The sequence below is a fragment of the Hermetia illucens genome, chromosome 5 (assembly GCF_905115235.1).
Source record: "Hermetia illucens chromosome 5, iHerIll2.2.curated.20191125, whole genome shotgun sequence".
Lineage (NCBI taxonomy): Eukaryota > Metazoa > Arthropoda > Insecta > Diptera > Stratiomyidae > Hermetia > Hermetia illucens.
The window spans coordinates 40653230-40676338 of NC_051853.1; the positions used below are offsets into that span (position 1 = coordinate 40653230).

Here is a 23109-nt window from a genome sequence, read left to right on the forward strand (position 1 = left end):
ACAAGAAAGATGTGAGATTTTCTATTCAAAAAATTATTTTCAAAACTGGTCAAATTTAATTTTTAAAAAAAAATAAACAGAGCCTTCGCTAAGTCGTACCCTACAGGATTAGTTTGCCGTCATTCAGAATGACTAAATTGATTGAATCGTGATTATTTAAATTTTTAAATAAAATCTGGGTCTGGCTGGACTGATGAGTTAAACTGAGTGTAGTGCAGTTACCATTGTGTTATTGCTAGAAACATCACTTTAAAATCGATAGTGATCTAAGCTCCGTACACTAGTTTACAATGATCCGCAGTGTCTCAATGTGGTCGGTGCAGGAGGATCCAGAGTAGAAGCTTGCTCTCTGTCGATCAAGCTTTCGAGGCGTTACTTAGTGCGGCCGAGGATATTTTAGTTGTTATCTTTGCGTCGGCAGGCAACAAACAATTACCCCGCCAAGTGTCGAACTCAAACATCATCCCCTTTTCTACTCACGGGGAAATATTTAAGACTGTCAGGGTGTGAAGCATTCCTTCCATCTAGAAGCCGCGGCTCCCACAGAATCGATGAAAAACTTATGACCACCTACAAGCCTTTTCGTGATATGGTATAGGGTAGCGAAATCGTTGCTATTCAAGTCAGCTACACTGTACTTTTCATACTTTGTCACGAAAATATAACACGTAGCGTTCACCTGTCATCAGAGCTCTGAGCCCCTTGCATTCATCGATCCGTCCCCGCGTTTCTGCTGTCAGCGAGGTCCTGTGGCATTCTTTTAGGACGTAGCCGAAAATTTAGCCCGCGTCAGAAATAAAGACACTTTTGGCGTGCTTATCAATATTCCCGATTAGATTATTCAATTTGTATTCTTTGCGCAGCACGGTTTCTTTCACCGTTGGACGAGAATCGGAAGGCGTTCTGGGGCCCCATTTTTCCGACATAGCTGTAGTCTTTAGCATCCTCTCCTGCGGTCTAATAATCACTAATATATTTTTTGCCCGCACTAAAACCGCATAAAGATTTTATACATTCTTTCAACGTCACGTGTGGCACGAGATATACTGTGACCTACAGATGGCGATTCCTTTCGCCAATGTGTGTTTTTTACAGATTTAGGGAAGAGAAAATAAAACTACATATTTTATTTGTGATGTGTATGATTTTTTTTTATTTCACACTCATATGTTTTAAAAATCCTTACAAAAACAACAATATGATTAGATTACATACAGTATTGTTTGCATTCAGCATTATATCATGTATATAATAAGAATTTCTATTCCTCATCATTGTCAAATTTGTTCGATATATTTCTCATTTACAGGATTTTAGTGTGCTTCGTATGAACTTGTTGAGATTGATTTCTTTTTGTACAAAAATAGATTCAATTGTAAGACGATACTAATTAAAAGAGATTCGCAATAAAGTTTTCGGAAATATTCTGATGTTTAAGTCTTTTATTTGCGCTTTATATATTCGAAGCAACTTGATCAAATTGACAACATGTTTCCACTGAGTATTGTGAATTTGCGCATAATTCGAAGCCCTCTGCAATGTAGGACTTCAGTTTCCATATCGGTTCCCTGCCACTCACTTTACTTCATAAAGCATAAATAAAAAACTTAGACCTATTCATTCATGAGCTTTGTGATGATTTGTGCTTTTGATTAAATGAGATACTTCTAATATACTGATTATAATAGGCAGAACTAAAATTTTGCTTCAATAGATGCGAAGGTGAGAGAATATAACTCCAATTGATTTGTGTAGTGGAGCAGATCTAAAAGATTAAGCTGATGGCGAGAAGGGGAGTATAAAACGATGGCGGTGTCACGACTGATGGCACTCAATTTGGAATTCATGTCGATATATTCTTTAAACATTCTTGAGGAAATGCATTAAAATCCTATTGCTAGGGAATTATGCATATTCATCAAGAATAAAAAAAAAAAAAATTCTTTATAGATGTTAAATTATAGGGAGAATTTGGTGAAGAGAAAACAGTCAGTGACTACCAAAGAAGGTTGTCAACCTGCCGCCAACAACAAAATTAGGATACTCAGACTTTGGGTGAAACGGGAGTATAGCTGGCACCCAAAGTGAAGGTGTGGTTCATAGATTCAAGGAAACATTGGGATGAAACATGAAGTCGCATAACAGATCCACTCCTGTACAATTGACTAGATAAGATGACCTCTCAAGAAACCTCTAAAACATAAGCTTTTAGCAAAATAGTTCATTACATCCTTTGGTGTCATGTATAAATTACTACATCAGATGCTCAATTCAATAATGTTCACGTTTAAAATAATATTAACTTAAGATCACAACGAAAAACTGCAAAAACTCAACTCAAATTTATGATTACAAGACAATGTCAAAGTATATCAACTGGTACATGAGATTCTGTGATTTCACTTATATTAGTACAAAAAATTTAAACTTTCCATAAAAAAAAATACTTTTCAGAGTTTAGTCTTTTCAGAAGTAAAATCAAAACCGAATTCTGAGTTCACAGTATAGTAGAAATGTTGGTAGTAATAGTAGCAGTCTTATTTGATTGAAGCTACCGATTTGATGAGAACTAAGTTTACTTATCGTATCGCAACTATTTGTCTTTCTAAAAAATGTTAACATCAAGAATAACAATCATAAGGCGGACACTACAAACCTAAGAATCTAGGAATATAGAAAGCATTGATTTTACTTGGGGAGATGAAACGGCTGCACAACTCAGTCTTTACATTTTTTTGGTAATTCTCACATAAATCGCTTTAGTTCCCAGTAAGTAATTGCTCTTACTCTTTATATTCCTTCCAGCGCTCGCCACATTACTAAAGACATAAATAGCCCGATATAGTCCACTTGATTTCTGTCAGAGAATTATTTTAAACTTCAAAGCTAAGATTTACTCACAACAGAAAAAGCACTTATTGATGCCTTCCTCACAATGCCGCTAGTCACTAAAATAATTCATTCGTTGTGAGGACTCGGGGATGGTTTGCTGCCAAAAATTCCATAAGGGGAAGTGGTGTATATCTTAGGGTGAAAACTAGACAAAAACAAATTCAATCTTTTCCATATATGGTGTATCAAGCCGTCTGCAAAACGAAGTCCTAAAAACTATGTATGGCTTATTGACTTCTATGGTACTACCCTTCTTTTCTCTGAGTTTAGTATAAAATTTGAAAATTCTAATTTGTCATCTTTGTCAGTTATTTATCTTGCTATTCGTTTTTATCTTTGCTAAATTTAAAACACTTTGAGTATTATAATAGGCCTAAATTAAATATTTTAAGGAGATTCGTCATTTATGCATCAATAATTTTAAGTAATTTGCATTTAGTTCCATCACTATCCTTTTTACATTATTACAAATAAAACAATAAAATAAATGAGAAAATAAAATTATCCTGGGTAAAAACCTTAATAGCTATTTACATTACTACGCATTTCCTTTGGCGACGTTTCTGCGGTTCAGGCCTTAGTACAGCTCTAACAGCCTCGTCGAAAACCTGAAAACATTTTTTATTCAGTACTAACTTATAATTTCCAGGAAATAAACTTCAAGAAGGAGAAATGTTTCCGTCCAGGAACATAAATAATGGCGATTTATATAGAAAATTGAATACCGATTTTATTCATGATATATAGTAAGCAACCCTCCGAAGGAAATGCGTCGATACCTGCAAGAAGCGGTGGTGTGGTTCCAAAGATTGCCACATATAATTTAACCATGGAAAAATTGGCTGTAAAATCCTCTGCTTTGGTAGCCCATGGACTTAATATGGCGCCCACATTGTAATTATTGAGAGTTACTCCGAGGCCACTAAAGACATCCAACGACTTGAAAATCGGTTTATGAAGATCATCTTCCTACTGTGCCTAACAGTGTAGACTAAACATCTTCTCAGGAGTCTATGCACCAGGCCTCTCAGTCTGAGCTGATTTCGCCTGCAATGCCTTCCTATATCAGGGTTGCTTCCACTGGGTCTACACCCCTGATCCTGTGGCCCCTATGCGACGAGTTACGGCCTACCGAGCCTCCGATCCTGTCCCGCTCCATCGCGCCTACAACGGGGGACAATATCCGTAGCCTCCTCAGCAAGTCACGAATCGGAATACAGCCGCCCCACTTTTTCACATCGTTCCTGTCGCCAACAAAGCTCCATCTCCCGCCGCTGCCATCCATCCTGGCACTTCATCCACCCATACCAGTGGCCCCAAGCTAAAAGTAGCGTCCCCACCTAAACAGCTCTTTATCTCCAGGCTAGCATTCGCAACTTCTACGGGTGATGTTCTGGAGTATACAAAGAGCAAAATTGGTTTACTTTCTCCTCTGTCCTGACAAAAGACAACAACGCCGACCGGGTGATTACATCTTTCAAGCTTACTTATCCACACGAAGTTGACGTCCTCGCAACCCTTCTTTCTGACCTGAAGGTGTATTCATCAAGCCATACAAGCGCTTCAATTCGCGGGCAAATTTCAGGACAACCCGCCGAGCTATATAACTGGATCCGCGTTTACTGTCCGTCTGTTTTATCAGAACGTTAGGGGTTTAAGAACCAAGCTGGGGGCCTTCAATTTATCCGCGCTGACTTAGCAACACCATGCCATCTGTATCTCCGAAACCTGACTGGACGATGCGATATTGAACTCCGAGCTCCCCGAAGGGTACTCCATTTTCCGCTGTGACAAGGACCGGGATGCATCTCGTAAGTCCCCCGGCGATGGGGTCCTAATTACAATAAAAGATACACTCCCCGCCGAACTCGTCTTCTCCTCCTCTGGCCTTCCTTTTGATTGTGTTGCTCTTTGTGTCTCCCCACACAAGTTCCTCCCGTTCATTGTATCTTGTGTATATGTCCCCTGTGCTATGTCTTCTCACCTGTATAAAGATTTGTTTGATAGCTTATCTGAAATTCTTAGCGTCAAATTCCCATCCCTCCCTTTCTTCTTTGAGGAGATTTCAACCTCCCCATGCTCCACTGGCCTAATCATCCAAGCCTTCCAATTCCTTCCAACAACCTCTCCCATTCTTCCTTTATGAACACTTGCTCTGCTCTGAATTTCAATACCACCAAAAACTCCTTGGGCCGCACTCTCGATCTCTTCCTTTCCAACATCCCCGAGCGCCACCACTCTTTATTTCCTTGCTCGTATGTCATAATTGACGCTCACCACCCCGCGCTTGAACTTGAAGCGGAGCTCTCTCGTTCAAAACCCAAAACCAAGCGTAAATCCACTAAGTTCAACTTCCGCAAAGCCAATTTTGATGGTCTGAATTCAGCCTTAGCGTCTTTCAACTGGGTACATATATTAAGCAACTCATCGTGTGATCAAGCTCTAGACACCTTTTACAATATCCTGTCCGATCTCCTCTCCTGTTATGTCCCTTCTTCCCCTCCCTGCCTACGTTCGTACCCAACTTGGTCCACAACGGAAATTCTTATTAACATTCGCTTGAAACATACAACTGCGGAAAAAGTTCCGGGCTTCTAAGAATGACGCCGACCTTGCTCACTTTAAGACTATACGCTCTACTGTGAAGTGAAGTCAGAAAAGCGCACAAAAGGTACGTATTGAGCGTCCAAGCCACTTTTGCCCGCGGTAACTTAAAACCCTTTTGGTCTCACGCTCGCAATTCTCTTAATGCCACTCCATCTCTCCCTTCTTCTATCAGTTTCGCTGACTCCACTGCCAACTCCCCACAACAATCCTGCAATCTACTCTGTACCTACTTCGCTTCAGTGCTTTCTCCCTCGAGCCCACCACCCTCTACACCTCTCATAACTGCAGACTGCTCCGAATCTCTGGCCATTCCTCTCCTTACGCCTTCCTTGGTTGAGTTCATCATTGATTTTTGATGTACCCTTCGCGGAGCTCGAGATTTACTTCCACTCTCCGATCTCGAGGCTATGCCGGTCCTATACCGCCCTACAGCTTGGGTCCTTCGACTCTATTTCCTTTTCTAGTTTTAAGCGTAAAATAAGCCATTCACTTGGTCCTCCCTCTGAGGACAATATGTAATAAGGAGTTTGTTTTCTGTGTATTGTACTCATTAAATAAATAAATAAATTATCGCTTCACAATCCATTTTTTACCGACAATTTGCTACAAAGACCTGCAACGTGTATGCCGACGACAATATCATCGTTACGAGTGATCCCAGTAGTCATGCCAGAAAAAAGACAGACAGTAGCCGGTGCCACGGAGGCAAACAACAAAGTCGGATACGATTATACCTCAACATCGATCGTTGATTGCTATCCTTCGCAACAAAGCAACGCTGTTGTTGTTGTAAATTTTAGTGGTCCCACGACGTCCCGGCGGGCTAATAGAGAGAGCTAAGTTCTCTGTTCCGGCGCTCGATGATTGTACGCGGGGACGAGACTTGGCCAGGCCTTCGGCCTATGTATGCCAGCTGTCACTCGGTTTTTGAGCACTGGCCCTGTGTTTCCAGGTTCTTTCGTAGTATACAGAAGATTAATCCCCACCAAAAAAAAAAACGAAGTCCTATAAACACACAACTTAGTTGTCTTAATCATACCACATCAAATAGATGTCAAGCTAAAGGTACAGTCACTTCTTCGACAAAACACTTTTATAATCGTTTTTGGGATTAATAGCAGAGATAAAAAAATATGTACTTCGCTTTTTCTTCGCAAATTCAATACAAATGAAAAATGTTTTACCTGTTTCAAGCCACGTTGTGTTAACGCCGAACATTCCATGTACTTCACTGCTCTAATTTTATTGGCCAGCTTTTGACCTTGTTCCCGTTTTAGCGGCGATAATCCTTGTTCAGCAAGAGCACTCAAAGTTTCTCTGTCGTCGCGTAAATCTATTTTTGTACCTAAGAACAACGAATGAACGCAGAATAAATACTCACTTGTTCTCCTGATTATTTATAAATGAAAGTAAATTTAGTTATAACACTTCTTACCCACTAAGATAATCGGGGCATCTGGGCAGTGGTGTTTAATCTCTGGATACCATTTCGATGTGACATTTTCAAAGGAAGACGGACTTGCAACACTAAAGCATATTAAGAACACATCAGTTTGTGGATACGATAGTGGTCGTAATCGATCATAATCTTCCTGTCCGGCTGTGTCCCATAGTCCTAACGACACTTGTATACCATCAACTGCCATTGGCGCTGAATAGTTATCGAAACTGCAAGCAAGAAAGACAATTGTTTAGGTATTTCGAAAAGTTTCTTAGTGTGATCAAAAACATACACAGTTGGAACATATTCTCCTGGGAAACTGTCCGTCGTATATGAGATCAACATACATGTTTTACCAACTGTTCCATCTCCGACAACAACACATTTGATTGGGCGACCTGAGGACATCTGAAATTATCGAGAGTTTAGTATAAACTTGAAATTGCTAAAATATTATTGATTAAAGGTCATATTTTAACAACTTTTCTGTAAAAAATGGTGGCATATGAACTGACAATTGATATTTGCTGTTAATTTGAATGAATCAAAGATCGAATTAACTTGATCCAATGAGAAGTTGTTTTTGCAACGAAATGGATACGACTATAAGTCTGATTGTATCAAAGAATATAACAAAATCCAGAGTAAATGGGTGACTAACAAAACTTACATTCCTGTTGTGTCAATATCAAATGAAATTAATTGCGAGAGAGTACGTGATAAGGTCGCTACAATTTCATCCGGTCCTGTAATTTCCGTGTTGTTCTTTTACGTCAAACAAAACCTATTTACTGTGAATTCTTTCTCAAATCAGTGAATGTCAGGAAATCGTGGGACTCAGCTTACTTTTAGAAAATCATACTTAGAGATGTTTTCCAATGTTTATAGAAACTTTACTAAAAAAAAAATCTGCCTATTGAAACTTTTTTTTCCAGGCAATCATTAGAATGTGACGAATGATTAACTTTAGAAATCATCATTAACGGCGCAACAACCGATATCCGGTCAAGGCCTACCTTAATAAGGAACTCCCCACATCCCGGTTTTGCGACGAAGTCCACCACTTCGATATCCCTAAAAGCTGTCTGGCGTCCTAACCTATGCCAGCGCTCCATCTCAGGCAGGTTCTGTCTCGTCTCCTTTTTCTACCATAGATATTGCCCTTATAGACTTTCCGACCTGGATTGTCCTCATCGACACGGATTAAGTGACCCGCCCACCGCAACCTGTTGAGCCGGATTTTATCCAGAACCAGATGGTCTTGTTATGGCTCATAGATTTCGTCCTTATGTAGGCTTCGAAATCGTCCATCCTCATGCAGAAGGCCAAAAATTCTTCGGAGGATTCTTCTCTCAAACGCGACCAAGTGTTCGGAATTTTTCTTACTAAGAACCTAAGTCCCAGAGGAATACATGAGGGTTGGGAAGATCATTATCTTGTGCAGTAAGAGCGTTGACCCTATGGTGAGACGTTTCGAGCGGAACATCATCGTCGTAGTTGTTATCGGTTGTGATGTTCGACCCTAGATAGTGGAAATTATCAACGGTCTCACAGTTGTAGTCTCCTATCTTTATTCTTCGTGTTTGATCAGTGCGGTTTGATGTTGTTGGTTGGTTCGTCTTCGGTGCTGTCGTTGCCACCATATATTTTGTCTTGCCTTCATTGATGTGCAGCCCAAGATCTCGCGCTAATCGCCGCCTGCTCGATCTGGATGAAAGCAGTTTGTACGTCTCGGGTGGTTCTTCCCATGATGTCGATATCGGCAGCATAAGCCAGTAGTTGGGTGGACTTACCTCTTACCTCTTGCATTTACATCAGCATCATGAATAACTTTCTCGAGGGCCAGGTTAAAGAGGACGCATGATAGGGCATCCCTTGTCGTAGACCGGTGTTGATGTCGAATGGTCTTGAGAGTGATCCTGCTGCTTTTATTTGGCCCCGTACATTGGTCAGGGTCAGTCTTATCAATTTCGTCGGGATACCGAATTCTCTCATGGCCAGTGTACAGTTTTACCCTTGCTATGCTATCATAGACGGCTTTCAAGTCGACGAAAAGTTGGTGTAACTGGTGTCCATATTCCAACAGTTTTTTCATCGCTTGCCGCAGAGAGAAAATCTGATCTGTTGCTGATTTGCCTGGAGTGAAGCCTCTTTGATATGGGCCAATGATGTTCTGGGCGTATGGGGCTATCCGGCCTAATAAGATAGCGGAAAATATCTTATAGATGCTACTCAGCAGCGTGATACCTCTATAATTGCTGCACTGTGTGATATCTCCCTTTTTATGTATGAGACAGATAATGCCTCTTTGCCAGTCGTCAGGCATTAATTCGCTGTCCGACACCTTGAGCACAAGTCAATGAACCACTTGGTGTAATTAGTCGCCCCCATACTTAACCAAGTCGGCTGTAATTCCACTGGCTCCTGGCGACTTATGATTTTTAAGCCGATGAATTGCACGGACTGTTTCTTCTATACTTGATGGTAGCAGTATTTGTCCGTCGTCTTCAGTTGGCTGGACCTCCAACTCGCCGATGTTCTGGTTGTTAAGTAGTTCATCAGAGCAGAAGTAGAGGTGAGGTAGCGTCTGACGATCTGCCTCTGTCCTGGTAAGAAGCCGTAAAGCCGTCATCGCCTAATTTTTAAAAAGTTTGGGTGCTAAGCCCTAAATTTGGGGTCTGTGGACCAAAAAAGGAGGGAGTAAGTGGCTCCCCATTTAGTCCCCCAACGTTCCCTCGATCCACGCGGCCATTTGCGAGACTCGTACTTTTTCAGGTATTGACTCCCAATCATCGATAGGTTCATCGGTAGCCTGAGGTGATACCTCTGAAAGGTATTACTGCATAACTTTGCGCATGAACCCTCTGTCGGGAATGGCCACACTTTCGTGTGCCAGTAATTATAATCACCGACCAGGGAATGCAGTTTGAGTCCTGCCTTTTCTCAAAGTTGAGCAAACTTCTTGGCTTTAAATGTCACCGAACAGCCGCGTATTACCCGCAGCCCAATGGGATGCCCGAAAGATAGCACAGGACGCCCTTTTTGGCCGCAAATCCTGCTACTCGTTCTACTTGGTGTCCGGACAGCCAATCAAGAAGAATTTGCTGCAAGACTCCCCCGACATCAGGTCGGGATTCAACGCTGCCGGTCTTTTGCGTATACTCAACGACGCAATGCCAAAACTGAAGCCGCCACCACGCGAAAACCGTGGCTGACGTGTCCAGGGATCTCGAATCCTGTACGCATGTCCTAATTAGGACGGCCACCCCTCGGAAGCCCCCGCAGCCGCCTTATCTTCGAAGTCCTCGAGCGAGGCCGACATCATTATAGTCTCAACGTGGCGGGTACGGTCAAACGGGTCTCCTTGGTTCGACTAAAGCCCTCGTCCAGCAAAAAAACGTAACCAGGGCGATAGGCGGGCGACATGTTCGTTTTGACTTGTAGCAGTCGAGTTGAGGGAGCCGTGCATCCTCATATTCCTCACTGAAACCCCCGTTTGGTTTTAACTGAGGATGCAGTGATAAAGGGAACAAGTGGTTCCCGAAATATCGGTATTTTCAAGACCAATAAATTAACAACTAGTGAATAGAAAAAACAAGTTTTTATTATTTTATAGTAAACTTCATTTCCCATATGATGATGACATCTGGGTTTACGATAAATTGCCTTGAAATACAAGATTTAATCTTCTATAATTTGGTTAATAATAGTTGGATTTCCTTCAAACTCTGTGCATTATATTATTACTTATAACATCACCAATTGTACTGCGAGGATGAACGAGCATGAACTTAAGGAGGGCTTAAATATCTATTGTAAAATATGGTCATATGTTATTAACTTTATTTGATCAAACATTGGAATGGGATATATTTTGAAGTTTAGATCTTGCATGGGTGCACCATTGTGAATTTGTTGAAACTTTTTTGCTGGATAAGTTCCGAGAACGGGACCTGTTAGACACCCACTCCCCTATGTTTCACCCAATATCAGAAACAGGATTATTTCCGAAAAGTACTAATCAAGTCCTTTCATTTGATACTCTCCATGACCATATTCTGTGAAAAAAATGTACATCCCAGTTTCATATATATGGAGTCTCCCTCAAACTGATCAGAAAATGGCGCCACTGAACGAGCACTACAATGCTGTACGTGAATGAATTTACAGACCTCATGTTCTCACCAAATTTCGTGACCATAGCCTCAGCCGTTTTCGAATAAATCAGGTGTGACAGACAGGCAGGCAGAAGAACAAAAATTGAATCGATTCTAATAAGCGTTTATTTTACACAAAACCTTAAAAAAGAGATATCACACAGGGCAACAATTATAGGTTTCACATTGCTGAGTCTTCTTTTTCTTCAGCCTTTGTCCCGTTCACAAGTGGGGTCGGTCGTCAAGTCACGTTGCTGAGTACCATCTATAATATATTCACTGCTATCTTGCTAGGTCAGATAGCCTCATACGCCCAGAACAACATTGGCCCATAGCATAGAGGCTTCACTCCAGGCAAATCAGCGGCAGATCAGATTTTCTCTCTGCGGCAAGCGTTATTCAGTTACACCATCTTTTCATTGATTTCAAAGCTGCTCGTGAGAGAAGTCCGTGTCCCGGCGAAACTGATAAGACTGACTATGCTGATCCTGACCAATGTGTGAAACTAGATAAAAGCAGAATCACTCTCGATATCATTCAACATCAACAACGGTTTGAAACAAGAAGATTTCGATGATATCACGCCACCCCTTTAACCTTGCCATGGAAAAAATGAGCCGTGATGATGGATTAAATGCGAAATTCAAAATTCCTTTCTAAGTCATTCTGGTCTACGCAAACGATACTGAGATCATGGGAAGAACCCGAGATGTACAAACTTCCTTCATCAAGATCGGGCAGGCGACATAGGCAAGATGAAGTACATATATGATGGCAACGACGGCCCCAGAAACCAAAGAGGCGACAATATCAAATAATGGTAAAATAAGAACAATAAAAATACAAGCCTGCACCTCTGAGCCGTGTTTTTCTTTCTCCTGTCTCGGATCGGAAATCACAATCGATAGCAGCTACAACGATGAAATCCGCTCACAGTTGTTGGCAGTCAAAAACCAAAGAGGCTCTAGCCAAAGCCCTTACCCTTACTGTGCAAGATACTGATCTTGTTAGTCCTCATGTACGCCTCGGAAATTTGGATTCATAGCCGAGTTCCAGAAAAGAATCCCGCGAAGAATTTTTGGTCCCCTTCAAGAGGATGGACGATTCCATTAGCCTACATAACGACGAAACCTATGACCGACATCATGACCGTCTGGTTTTGGACAAAATCTGGCTCAGTAGGTTACGGTGGGTAGGTTATTTAAGAAAGAAGGATTAATCCTTATGGATGAGGATGATCCAATCCGAAAAGCCAAAAAACGCGATATCTATGATGGAAAAAAAAATCTGCCTCAGAAGGAGCGATGGCGCCAGACATCTCTTAGGGATATCGAATTGGTGTATTTCGAGGACCAACTCTCCCCTGCATCAGTGTGCTCTCTTGATACTCGCTTCAGCGCAAAAGGATAAAAAATGTTTTCCATAATGGAATCACCGATTGAACGGATGTACTACATTTTTATGTGTTTCCCTTATGGGAAAGTGCATATTTTGAAAGTGATGAAGTTCTGAAATAATAACAAATACATGGTTTTCGGCACCGCCTTTTAGTTGAATCAGGTAAGCTCTAGTGGCTTATGATTGGGACTGGAATGTTTTTCTTAATGACGCAGAATAGTTACTACACCACGCTCAAAACTTGTGAAGGCTAATATTTGGCTTCAGCAACCTAATACGCCGAAGCTGTTACAGTTTTGATGTTTTTGTTAAATTTGTAAATTTCGCTCATCGGGATCATTTCTCGACATAAGGACTTCTCATTTTTGTGGAAATGTAATTTTCAAGTAAGGTCAGACTTGCCAATAGTCAATTCTCATCGATTTCAGCACCCAAATAAAAATTTTCGTGTGACCCAAGACTGGCTTATCTGATCCACTCGACTGATACTCGCCCCTAATGGCAACAAAACAAGCGCCAACTCTGTTCGAGATCCGTAATTTTCACTAATTCTCATCACATTCGCCGAAGCGCGTAATTAATTCTAAAAAAACGTCATTAACCAAGTAAAATATTTGAGAAAGCGGAAATGCCAATTTTGCATTGGTTGGAAATGGGAAGCGTAGAAAGTCCAACAGCCGCATTAGCCAAGGCCATCGCCGATATCATCTGCGGTTCTGACCAAGAAGGGCAACTGGCAACTGGGTCACCGCACGCAATCTGCCCCGTGGGCCGCAATATGGTGCACTTGAGGCGGCACGGGCCGGCTGCACCTCATTAGAAATCCAAGGCGGCAACTTGCCGAGTCGCGAAATAGTATGAACCATACCAAATTAAGGCATAGTATGATGTACTCCACCATTCTATCGTCAAGCGGTGACGGGACGTGCGAGATTGCAAATCAATCTGCGAAGCACGTTCGTCGAATGCGCCCCCGTCTTCACCCGAAACTTTTCCATTCTTCCGTCGCGGCCGCGATTCGACATTTCTTTTTTTCCGACGTTTCCTTGTCATATTTTTCCTTCCCATTGCACAGTGTCTAAACACAAAACCTCTTGACTTCTAGTGGCCCTTTAGCGAGGCACACATTATGCAGTAAATAGCGCACCACACTGGAGCCTCCTGGCACACCCACCCCTCATTGCCCTATTGGACAATCTGACCGGAATCAATGGTCCACAATGCGTTGGGAGGAGGGTTTGCACCGCAAACCACTCATCGCCGCAGATTCATATTGCATACAAATACCGTCCATCGGATATGGGCATATAAATAAACTGACACCACGCCGACACCGCCGAGAAGTCGGAAGAAAGTGAAATTTCGGGGGCGGCTGAGATTCTGACTCAAGGCGATGACAACGCCTGTCCCAAACAAAAGCGACATTCCGACGTCGATTCTTACCTTCTCTGAGTGCAAGGCTCGTTAAAACTCGAAGCGATCTTTCGGCGAATTAATTCTAGGCAGTTTCCGGTAGTCTGGACGTTTGCATTTATCTTACTGTTAACAACAAGTTGAGTTGGGAGCACTGATTTTGAAAAGTTTCACGGACGAAAACACTGCACAGTTCACGACCCCGTCCGATGTTCCTTCTACAACGATGTCAAATGCCAACTGTGCTGCCAAGTTTGAGTAAATGAAAATTTTCCTCGGAAACGTTCAGTGCCCAATTGGAGAAAGCAGATCTTACGGTTGTAGTCAATGATAAGTAACACAGTGCAAATTCAGGTTTAGAAATGAGGTGCTATACTTTCTTCAAGCCTATAACATTACCAGCAGGTGGCACTTCATTCTGGACTAAATGCAATCAAAGCACTGTGCAACCGTTCTGATAAGCAAAAAAACATAAACGCTCTTTAATTTGATCGGCGGTATAATACTCACCAAAATATATGTATGCACTGTATATTAAGACTCAAGGCAACACTACATTAAATTATGTGCGAAACCACCCTTAAAATCGAAACAACCCATGTTGGTTCCCAATATATTTCAAAAAAACAATTCGGTACCACAATTATCGGAACTACACACGCTCACTCCCCAGTTTGTACTTTAATTCCATAAATTCTTCCTTATAAACTAAGCAAAAACAATCCGCAGCCAGAGCTTCATTTCCGCGGGTAGTTTTGCAATGTTTTGTCCTCCATCAAGTCTCGCGTCACAGCCAGTACCTGTTCAGAACTGACTACATTGTTATTAGTTAGCATCACGAGGGTCAATTTTCTCATATAATTAATTTTCTCTATCAATCGTAACGCATTTGCTAAACCTTCTTTCTCGCCGCCTGAAGCGGTGGAACCCGCGTTTCTGAACTGCAGCAACAACTCTTGTAACATCTTACGTTGTCTTTCCACTTTTATTTGAAGCTCAGTTTTCGATTTACTGCTTTGTGCGAGATGTTTCGCGATGCCAGCCGCCTCTTTCAGCTTCCTGCAAAATAAAAATTAACAACATTTGAACGCAGACAGTACAGACAACTTACTCTTCCGTCACATTGTGGGGAGTTTTTCTCAGCAAGTCCTGAGATTTGCAGTGCTTTATTATCTCCGCTCGATTCAGCGCGGCTAGAACTAAATTCTGATTTGTCGGTAGCGACATTTTGCAAAATTCCCCAACGAAATTAATTAAAAGCCGAGAAATCGTAGCCAGAACTACCGAATTTCAAAACTGACAAGAACTATCTGATAAATGTCAAATTAGCCCAACATCAGTAAACAGTCGGTAAGGTAGTTTACTTGCTATAATCATCTTAGACACAATCCATTACGATTTAATCGAAAATATCCATTTTCGAAAGTGTTATTCGGGGATTTCCATTGCCGAAAATGTAATATCAAATGAATTAATATGTTATATATGCGATTACCTACTTTTTTCTTTTTAGCCGTTGTCCCGTTCACAAGCGGGGTCGGCTCATTGTGATCGGTTGCGCCATTTTGTTTTACGAAGCCCTGATCTCGATGTGGTCACCAGGCTTTCAAATCACCATCCAGCGTATCAAGCCACCGTAGTTTCGACCTTTTAGTCGTTTACATCGACTTCGATGTTCAGACCATTCTTGGCAAATGAATTCTCTTTAGCGCGAATTACGTCACCATACTTCTCGAAATTTTTCCACCATCGGTGCAACCCCATATCGATCACGGGGATCCTCATTTCAAATGTGATCATGGCGTCTTACGCTACTAGTCCAACGTAACATCTTCATCTTCATTACTGCAAGATGCTGTTCCTTGTCTTTTATAGTTGGCCAACTCTCAGAACCATAGAGAACGACAGGGAGAACGACACTATGGTAAAATTTAGATTTGAGACTTTCGTTGAATATCGACCACACAGACTACCAGTTCTGGAATGCCACCTCATCCAGGTTGCACTATTGCGTTAAGCAATTTCATACCACAGTTCTCCTTTGTCTGATATCATTGACCCGAAATATTTAAATCACTCAGTTCTGAGTAGGTGACTGCCACTGACAGTGATATTGCCTGTTTCATGGGATCGTTAGTGAAAAATTTAGTTTTATTCAGATTCAATTTGGCGATCATTTCATTTTTGAACAAGTTGGTAGAGCATACCAAACGAGTTCGTGTGGCATACGGTCAAGCGTTTTCTACAGATTCATAAAGAAGTATAAAAAGGGCGACGCTTTTCACAGTATTTCTCCTTTAGTAACCGCGCAGCGTGTATTGCGTCAGTAGTTCCGCGGTTCTAGACAAACCCGGCTCCATTCAAGATTATTTGAACGATGTCGTGAATATCATTGTCAAGAATGCATTCAGAAATCTTCATGGTATGGGATAGTAGGGGGAAGCACAACAGCGGAATGAATGCGTGCGTGCGCAATGAGAGAGCTGTCAAATGCAGTTCATTACACAGATTGTTGACTCAGGTACTCATTTACAGCTAAGTCGACTGGTATCAACGTCAAATCACGATACAAATCCCGCTGCCACCAGTGAGATTGGAACCGCGACCTTTTCCGTATGATAGCCTTGTGCTCTAACCACTCAGCTATCCGGACAATGGACTTGTGTGCATATTTTATGTTAAGAAAATCATACAATTAAATGCCACTAAGAGTGCACATATCTCCGGCTTAAATTCAATTTTTATGAATGGATGCGACGGGACTAATGCGAATCACATTAATGGTTAGCACTTGCAACGCAAAAAGTGCCTTCCACAGTTTTCAAAACGAATTTATTCAAAAGTAACCACTGAAAACGAAAAGCGCCTACAAATTGCAAATGGCGTGATTATCTGATTAGAATGAACTTTGTCGACGTGGAGCGAACTTTGCCGGCCTAAAATCTTGATTACTCATTGAAATCAGGGTTGGACATATTTGTTTTCGTAAATACGAATACCAACAAATTGGTACGATGATTTTCTATAAATATGAAAAGTGAATATATCAATATTTACACAAGTGAATAGAAATACGGCTGTATACTCATGTCCGAAAGTGGATGCAAACGTAGTCTTATTCACGACTACGAATACGAATTAATACGAGTATTTCCAAGTGCGAATACAAATTTTTTGTATTAAAATGTAACTATTCGCCTGGATAGCGAATATTATTATTATGTAAGGTGGAATCGGACTTAATCTCCAACAAGAAAATTAAAAGGTGCTGCAGGTGTAGACAAAAAAGTATGTACATATAAACTGAAAAGATATTTCATTCGTTTTATTGCTTACTCGACTTGAGTGGCCCCAATAAGTGAAATTGCTCCAAATGTCGGTAGTGCTTCTAGAGGTCAAGGATGAACCTGCTCGAAATATTCTCGCCATCTATTTGTCGCGGCTCGTCGGTAGGTAAACAAAGTACCGTTCTTGTCGTTAACGGAACAGAAGTGTTCCATATCCTACGCTGGTGTCGGCTTTCGACAAATCGATACGGATCTCTCTCACGGTCCTGAGTGTCCGGTTGATCCTAAAGATCTTTGCAATGGGCCGCTCTGGTGACAACGATCGCTATTTTTGCTTTCCAAGGTTGATGAGACTGCTTACCAGGCTTGGTGACATTACATAAACCGCTTTGTGAATCGGATTTTTAACTTGGCTACACGATTCTTCACAACACAGAAATCAATGGTCGATGTTGAGACGCGATGGTGGCAAAATGTCGGCGTCTTATTAGAATATATCGATTTGAGTTTTTCTGTTCCCACTATAAAATGTGAGAAGATGAGGGAATCGTTTGATGAGCCATGTATACACAAGTACAAGGTCATGAGTGTCCGCAAAATCGACTATGCGCTCGCCACCCTCATTACACGCTCCAAACCTTTTTCTCCCATAGCCCATGGCAAAACACCGTCTGCCTTTTCACTCACATGACCATTAAGGTCGCTGCAATGATGAGATAGTCATCGGCGGGCACGTTACAAGTTTTTGCATCGAGAAGTTGTCAGAAGGCATCTTTCTCGGCATCAAGTTACCCTGTGAAGAAGTGAATAGTGCAATCAGTTGATATAATATTGCGCTTCTTTAGCCAATCATCCAATCGTTCGACTTCTTCAATGGCATCACGGAAACCCTCTGAGATGGCAATGCAAGCACCGTATTGAGTGTGTGTGCTACCAAAATAAAGAAGTTTATAGCCATTTTTACCGCATTCGCGACTATCATGTTTCTTGAAGAGCGCAGATATCAATGGGCTTTTCCGAAGGGCTCTTGCGAATTCCTCGTTCTTTCCAATCAGGGTGGCAATGAAATCAGGTAGGATTTAGCATTGTGGAATAACTCCAACTTTAATGGATTTATCTCTTTCCCAGATCTCAGCATCTGTTTTATATTCAGAAAACCATCTCCGGCTGTAGCCTCCATTTCATCACGAATCTCCTGGGCATGACTTGTCCTACCCAAAAGTATAGTTTCATTGTGTGATGGCAGGCGCTGAGCAAAAGTACAATAAAACCAAGCTTCATCATCATCATCATCAACGGCGCAACAACCGGTATCCGGTCTAGGCCTGCCTTAATAAGGAACTCCAGACATCCCGGTTTTGCGCCGAGGTCCACCAATTCGATATCCCTAAAAGCTGTCTGGCGTCCTGGCCCACGCCATCGCTCCATCTTAGGCAGGGTCTGCCTCGTCTTCTTTTCCTACCATAGATATTGCCCTTATAGACTTTCCGGGTGGGATCATCTTCATCCATACGGATTAAGTGACCCGCCCACCGTAACCTATTGAGCCGGATTTTATCCACAACCGGACGGTCATGGTATCGCTCATAGATTTCGTCATTGTGTAGGCTACGGAATCGTCCATCCTCATGTAGGGGGCCAAAAATTCTTCGGAGGATTCTTCTCTCGAACGCGGCCAAGAGTTCGCAATTTTTCTTGCTAAGAACCCAAGTTTCCGAGGAATACATGAGGACTGGCAAGATCATAGTCTTGTACAGTAAGAGCTTTGACCCTATGGTGAGACGTTTCGAGCGGAACAGTCTTTGTAAGCTGAAGTAGGCTCTGTTGGCTGACAACAACCGTGCGCGGATTTCATCATCGTAGTTGTTATCGGTTGTGATTTTCGACCCTAGATAGGAGAAATTGTCAACGGTCTCAAAGTTGTATTCCCCTATCCTTATTCTTGTTCGTGCTTGTGTTTGACCAGTGCGGTTTGATGTTGTTGGTTGATTCGTCTTCGGTGCTGACGTTGCCACCATGTATTTTGTCTTGCCTTCATTGATGTGCAGCCCAAGATCTCGCGCCGCCTGCTCGATCTGGATGAAGGCAGTTTGAACGTCTCGGGTGGTTCTTCCCATGATGTCGATATCGTCAGCATAGGCCAGTAGTTGGGTGGACTTGAAGAGGATCGTACCTCTTGCATTCACCTCAGCATCACGGATCACCTTCTCCAGGGCCAGGTTAAAGAGGATGCATGATAGCGCATCCCCTTGTCGTAGACCGTTGTTGATGTCGAATGGTCTTGAGAGTGATCCTGCTGCTTTTATCTGGCCTCGCACATTGGTCAGGGTCAGCCTAGTCAGTCTTATTAATTTCGTCGGGATACCGAATTCTCTCATGGCCGTGTACAGTTTTACCCTGGCTATGCTATCATAGGCGGCTTTAAAGTCGATGAACAGATGGTGCAACTGTTGTCCATATTCCAACAGTTTTTCCATCGCCTGCCGCAGAGAGAAAATCTGATCTGTTGCTGATTTGCCTGGAGTGAAGCCTCTTTGGTATGGGCCAATGATGTTCTGGGCGTATGGCGCTATCCGGCCTAGCAAGATAGTGGAGAATATCTTATAGATGGTACTCAGCAACGTGATACCTCTATAATTGCTGCACTGTCTGATATCTCCCTTTTTATGTATGAGACAGATTATGCCTCGCTGCCAATCGTCAGGCATTGATTCGCTGTCCCATACCTTGAGCACAAGTTGATGAACCACTTGGTGTAACTGGTCGCCTCCATATTTAACCAATTCGGCTGTAATTCCATCGGCTCCTGGCGACTTATGATTTTTTAGCCGATGAATTGCACGGACTGTTTCTCCTAAACTTGGTGGTGGCAGTATTTGTCCGTCGTCTTCAGTTGGCGGGACCTCCAACTCGCCGATGTTCTGGTTGTTCAGTAGCTCATCAAAGTACTCAACCCATCGCTCTAATATGCCCATTCTGTCGGAAATCAGATTTCCCTCTTTGTCTCGGCAGGATGAGCATCGAGGTGTATAAGGCTTCATCCTGCTGACTTGTTGGTAAAACTTCCGCGCCTGGTGCGGTTGCTCCCTGTGCTTTTCTAGTTCACAGACTTGTTGGTTCTCCCAGGCTTCCTTTTTCCGTCTGTGAAGTCGCTTCTCCGCTCGACGGAGTTCGTGATAAGTCTCTGCGCGTGCCCGCGTTCTTTGAGAATGCAATATTACTCGGTATGCGGCATTCTTCCGTTCCGTTGCTAGCTTACATTCATCGTCAAACCAGCCGTTCCGACTCCTTTTGCGGCTGGGGCCAAGTATATTTATGGCCGTATCCATGATAACGTTCTTCAGGTGGTTGTGAAGATCATTAGTTGATGCTTCATCTCCAGGTCCTCTATTGACTGCGGTTATTGCGGCATCCATTTCCCTCTTATAGGTGTCGCGGAGGGTTGTGTTGTGGATGGCTTCAGTGTTCACTCTCACCTGATTGTCAGAGGGGATTCTAGGTGGTATTGTTATTCGAGCTCGGAGCACCATGCCAACGAGATAGTGATCCGAGTCTATATTGGCCCCCCTATATGTTCTGACATTCATCAAGGCTGAGAGGTGGCGGCGTTCGATCAACACGTGGTCAATTTGGTTGAAAGTGGTCCCGTCTGGAGAGGCCCACGTATGTTTGTGGACCGCTTTCCGCGCAAACCAGGTACTTCCAACAACCATTTCGTGTGACCCTGCTAATTGAATAGTCCGCAGTCCGTTATCATTTGTTTTTTCGTGTAAGCTATGGGAGCCAACGTATCGCCTGAATACGGGCTCCTTCCCTACTTGGCTGTTAAAATCCCCAAGTATGATTTTGATATCATATCTGGGACAGGCTTCGAGGGCTCTTTCTACTGCCTCGTAGAAGGTATCCTTCTCCGACTCTGCAGTCTCCTCTGTAGGGGCGTGAACGTTTATGAGGCTTATATTTCTAAACTTGCCTCGCAAGCGCAGAGTGCATAGCCGTTCGCTTATACTTTTAAAGCCGATAACAGCAGCTTTCATTTTTTGGCTGACTAAGAAACCTACTCCGAGCACATGGTTTACTGGATGGCCGCTATAATATATGCTGTAGTGGCTCTTCTCCAGGAAACCGGTCCCTGTCCATCGCATCTCTTGCAACGCTGTTACATCAGCCCTATATTGGGACAGGGTATCGGCTAGCTGCTTATCAGCTTCATCTCTGTACAGGGAGCGCACGTTCCATGAGAAAATGCGCAAATCGTTGTTCCTTTGTCGTTGCCGGGTCCGTCGTTTTAACATCCGTCCTATCCGAGGCTCCTGTTGTGGCTTCGTAACAGGTTGTTTTCCGTGTAGGGTTGTCAGCCCTACCCAACCCCCAACCTGGAGGACCAGTTGGTACAATTTGTTCCGTTTTTAGGTGCGGGAGACTCGCCTTCATTCTCCTCCGTCTGCAGCTTTTCGTCAAGAAAGAGCTCCCAGCGGTCACCACGTGGAGGTGGAGATAGGGTTTGGTAGTAGAGCTGTTAGTGTTGGTTCAGCAGGCATTTCCCAGGTTTTATGCTCCATCGTGGGTACCAATCCACGTTTCGCCCCGGGACCTATACTACCCTTTGACCACCACCAAGCTTAATAGGATTTAAAGAACCTCGTGTGCCAATGTAATCCTATACCTGACTCCCCTGGGCCTCCACATTAAATAAACTGTAGAGCGTAATGCTGCCAGAGAACGTAAGTCCCAATGTTGCACAGCGAAGCCCTATTGTCATAGGAATATCCTACATGAAGTGCCTCGGAAACTCGAAGCATTCCAAACGGACTATGCCACAAGCAAACCGAGTGTCAGTGGAAGTACTGGCAATACTGGAAGCGTATTGATGGCTGGAGCAGATCCGAGCCCCAAGCGTAACAAAGCCCAACACCCAGTGGTGATAAAGCCCAGGGTTCATTACTTACCCCAAGTCAAGGAGGATTTGGCCCACATATAAAAAGACTCGATCGCAGAAGCTCTTGCGTCAGTAGCATGCAAATGCTTACAATAATACGGCGGTCTGCATGAGGCACTGGCCTATAAGGGACCATGTCGTCAGATTCGTATTCGCATTGCCGAAGTTGCGGAGGGGAAGAAAAAACCCTCAGGCACTACCTTTGCGATTGCTCAGCTCTAGCTGGAGCTAGACTATGGACACTAGGTGAACCAATTTTTGAGAGCTTCATCCCTAGTGGCAGGGTTGGAGAGCTACGGTCCTTCGTGAATGCGGAAGATCTGAGTCATTTGGCCTCGCCCATTTGCTCCTACCACAATAGTTAGGGTGTTAGGAGTTTCTGACATCAAAACGGCACTTAACAGCTTAAATTGGGCTCCTACTCTATTCTACCTAGAATTTTTCAGTAAGTTTTAATGGAATGATTTCTAGTTTGCAGCTAGAAGGGATACTCCTGATAGCACGTTGAGTTTGCTTGGAGTTGGAGTTCGTCAGCCAGCTGCATTGGGTTCAAATCCCAGTCATCATGAATGGTTGTGTTTGTCTCGCTGCTGTTAGCTTATCCTTTTTATTGCCTTAAATGTAATAATAATGAATTTTAAAACAGTTTCATTCAAAATAAAAGTGGAGAGAAAAAATAACAATAAGAAGAAAAAAACTGTTTGCCTGTGTCCTGCATTTCAAAAGGGGTAAATAGGGCTCTTGTAAAAATACTCTCGTCTTGTGTATGACAGATTTTTCTCAATTTCATTATCATCACACACGACTGGTCTCTCCCTTTTATCACACGACGATGTGCTTTTGTACTCTGAAAAGCCGAGTCGTAGCCGACGCGAATCCTGCGTCGAATATTTTCTAACGGCTACCGCAAGGGACGCTCTCGAACAGACATCTCGCTACGAGATTACGATCCAGGTCAAGGAGCATCATAATTCT

At 42.8% G+C, this 23109-nt stretch overlaps 2 protein-coding genes across 5 annotated transcripts; both read right to left on the bottom strand.

Annotated features, from left to right (window-relative positions):
* Positions 1-1129: 1129 nt before the first annotated feature.
* LOC119657161 (ras-related C3 botulinum toxin substrate 1) lies at positions 1130-14141 on the bottom strand. 3 transcript variants are annotated; one of them, XR_005250118.1, is made up of 6 exons: positions 13939-14141; positions 7233-7348; positions 6935-7167; positions 6684-6844; positions 2902-3500; positions 1130-2819 (listed from the first exon to the last, which is right to left on the bottom strand). XR_005250118.1 is itself a non-coding variant. In XM_038063942.1 (5 exons), the coding sequence occupies exons 2-5, from the start codon at positions 7346-7348 to the stop codon at positions 3423-3425; spliced, it is 588 nt and encodes a 195-aa protein (XP_037919870.1). In that variant the 5' UTR covers positions 13939-14141; the 3' UTR covers positions 1130-3422. The 3 variants fall into 3 exon arrangements, 2 of the variants coding, with proteins under 2 accessions (XP_037919870.1, XP_037919871.1); XM_038063942.1 differs by having other exon boundaries at positions 1130-3500; XM_038063943.1 differs by lacking the exon at positions 13939-14141 and adding an exon at positions 7611-7746 and having other exon boundaries at positions 1130-3500.
* Positions 14142-14509: 368 nt separating this feature from the next.
* Positions 14510-15213, bottom strand: LOC119657396. 2 transcript variants are annotated; one of them, XM_038064286.1, is made up of 3 exons: positions 15020-15213; positions 14623-14967; positions 14520-14570 (listed from the first exon to the last, which is right to left on the bottom strand). In XM_038064286.1, exons 1-2 carry the CDS (start codon positions 15133-15135, stop codon positions 14646-14648), a joined length of 438 nt encoding a protein of 145 aa, XP_037920214.1. In that variant the 5' UTR covers positions 15136-15213; the 3' UTR covers positions 14520-14570; positions 14623-14645. The 2 variants fall into 2 exon arrangements, with proteins under 2 accessions (XP_037920213.1, XP_037920214.1); XM_038064285.1 differs by having other exon boundaries at positions 14510-14967.
* Positions 15214-23109: the final 7896 nt, after the last annotated feature.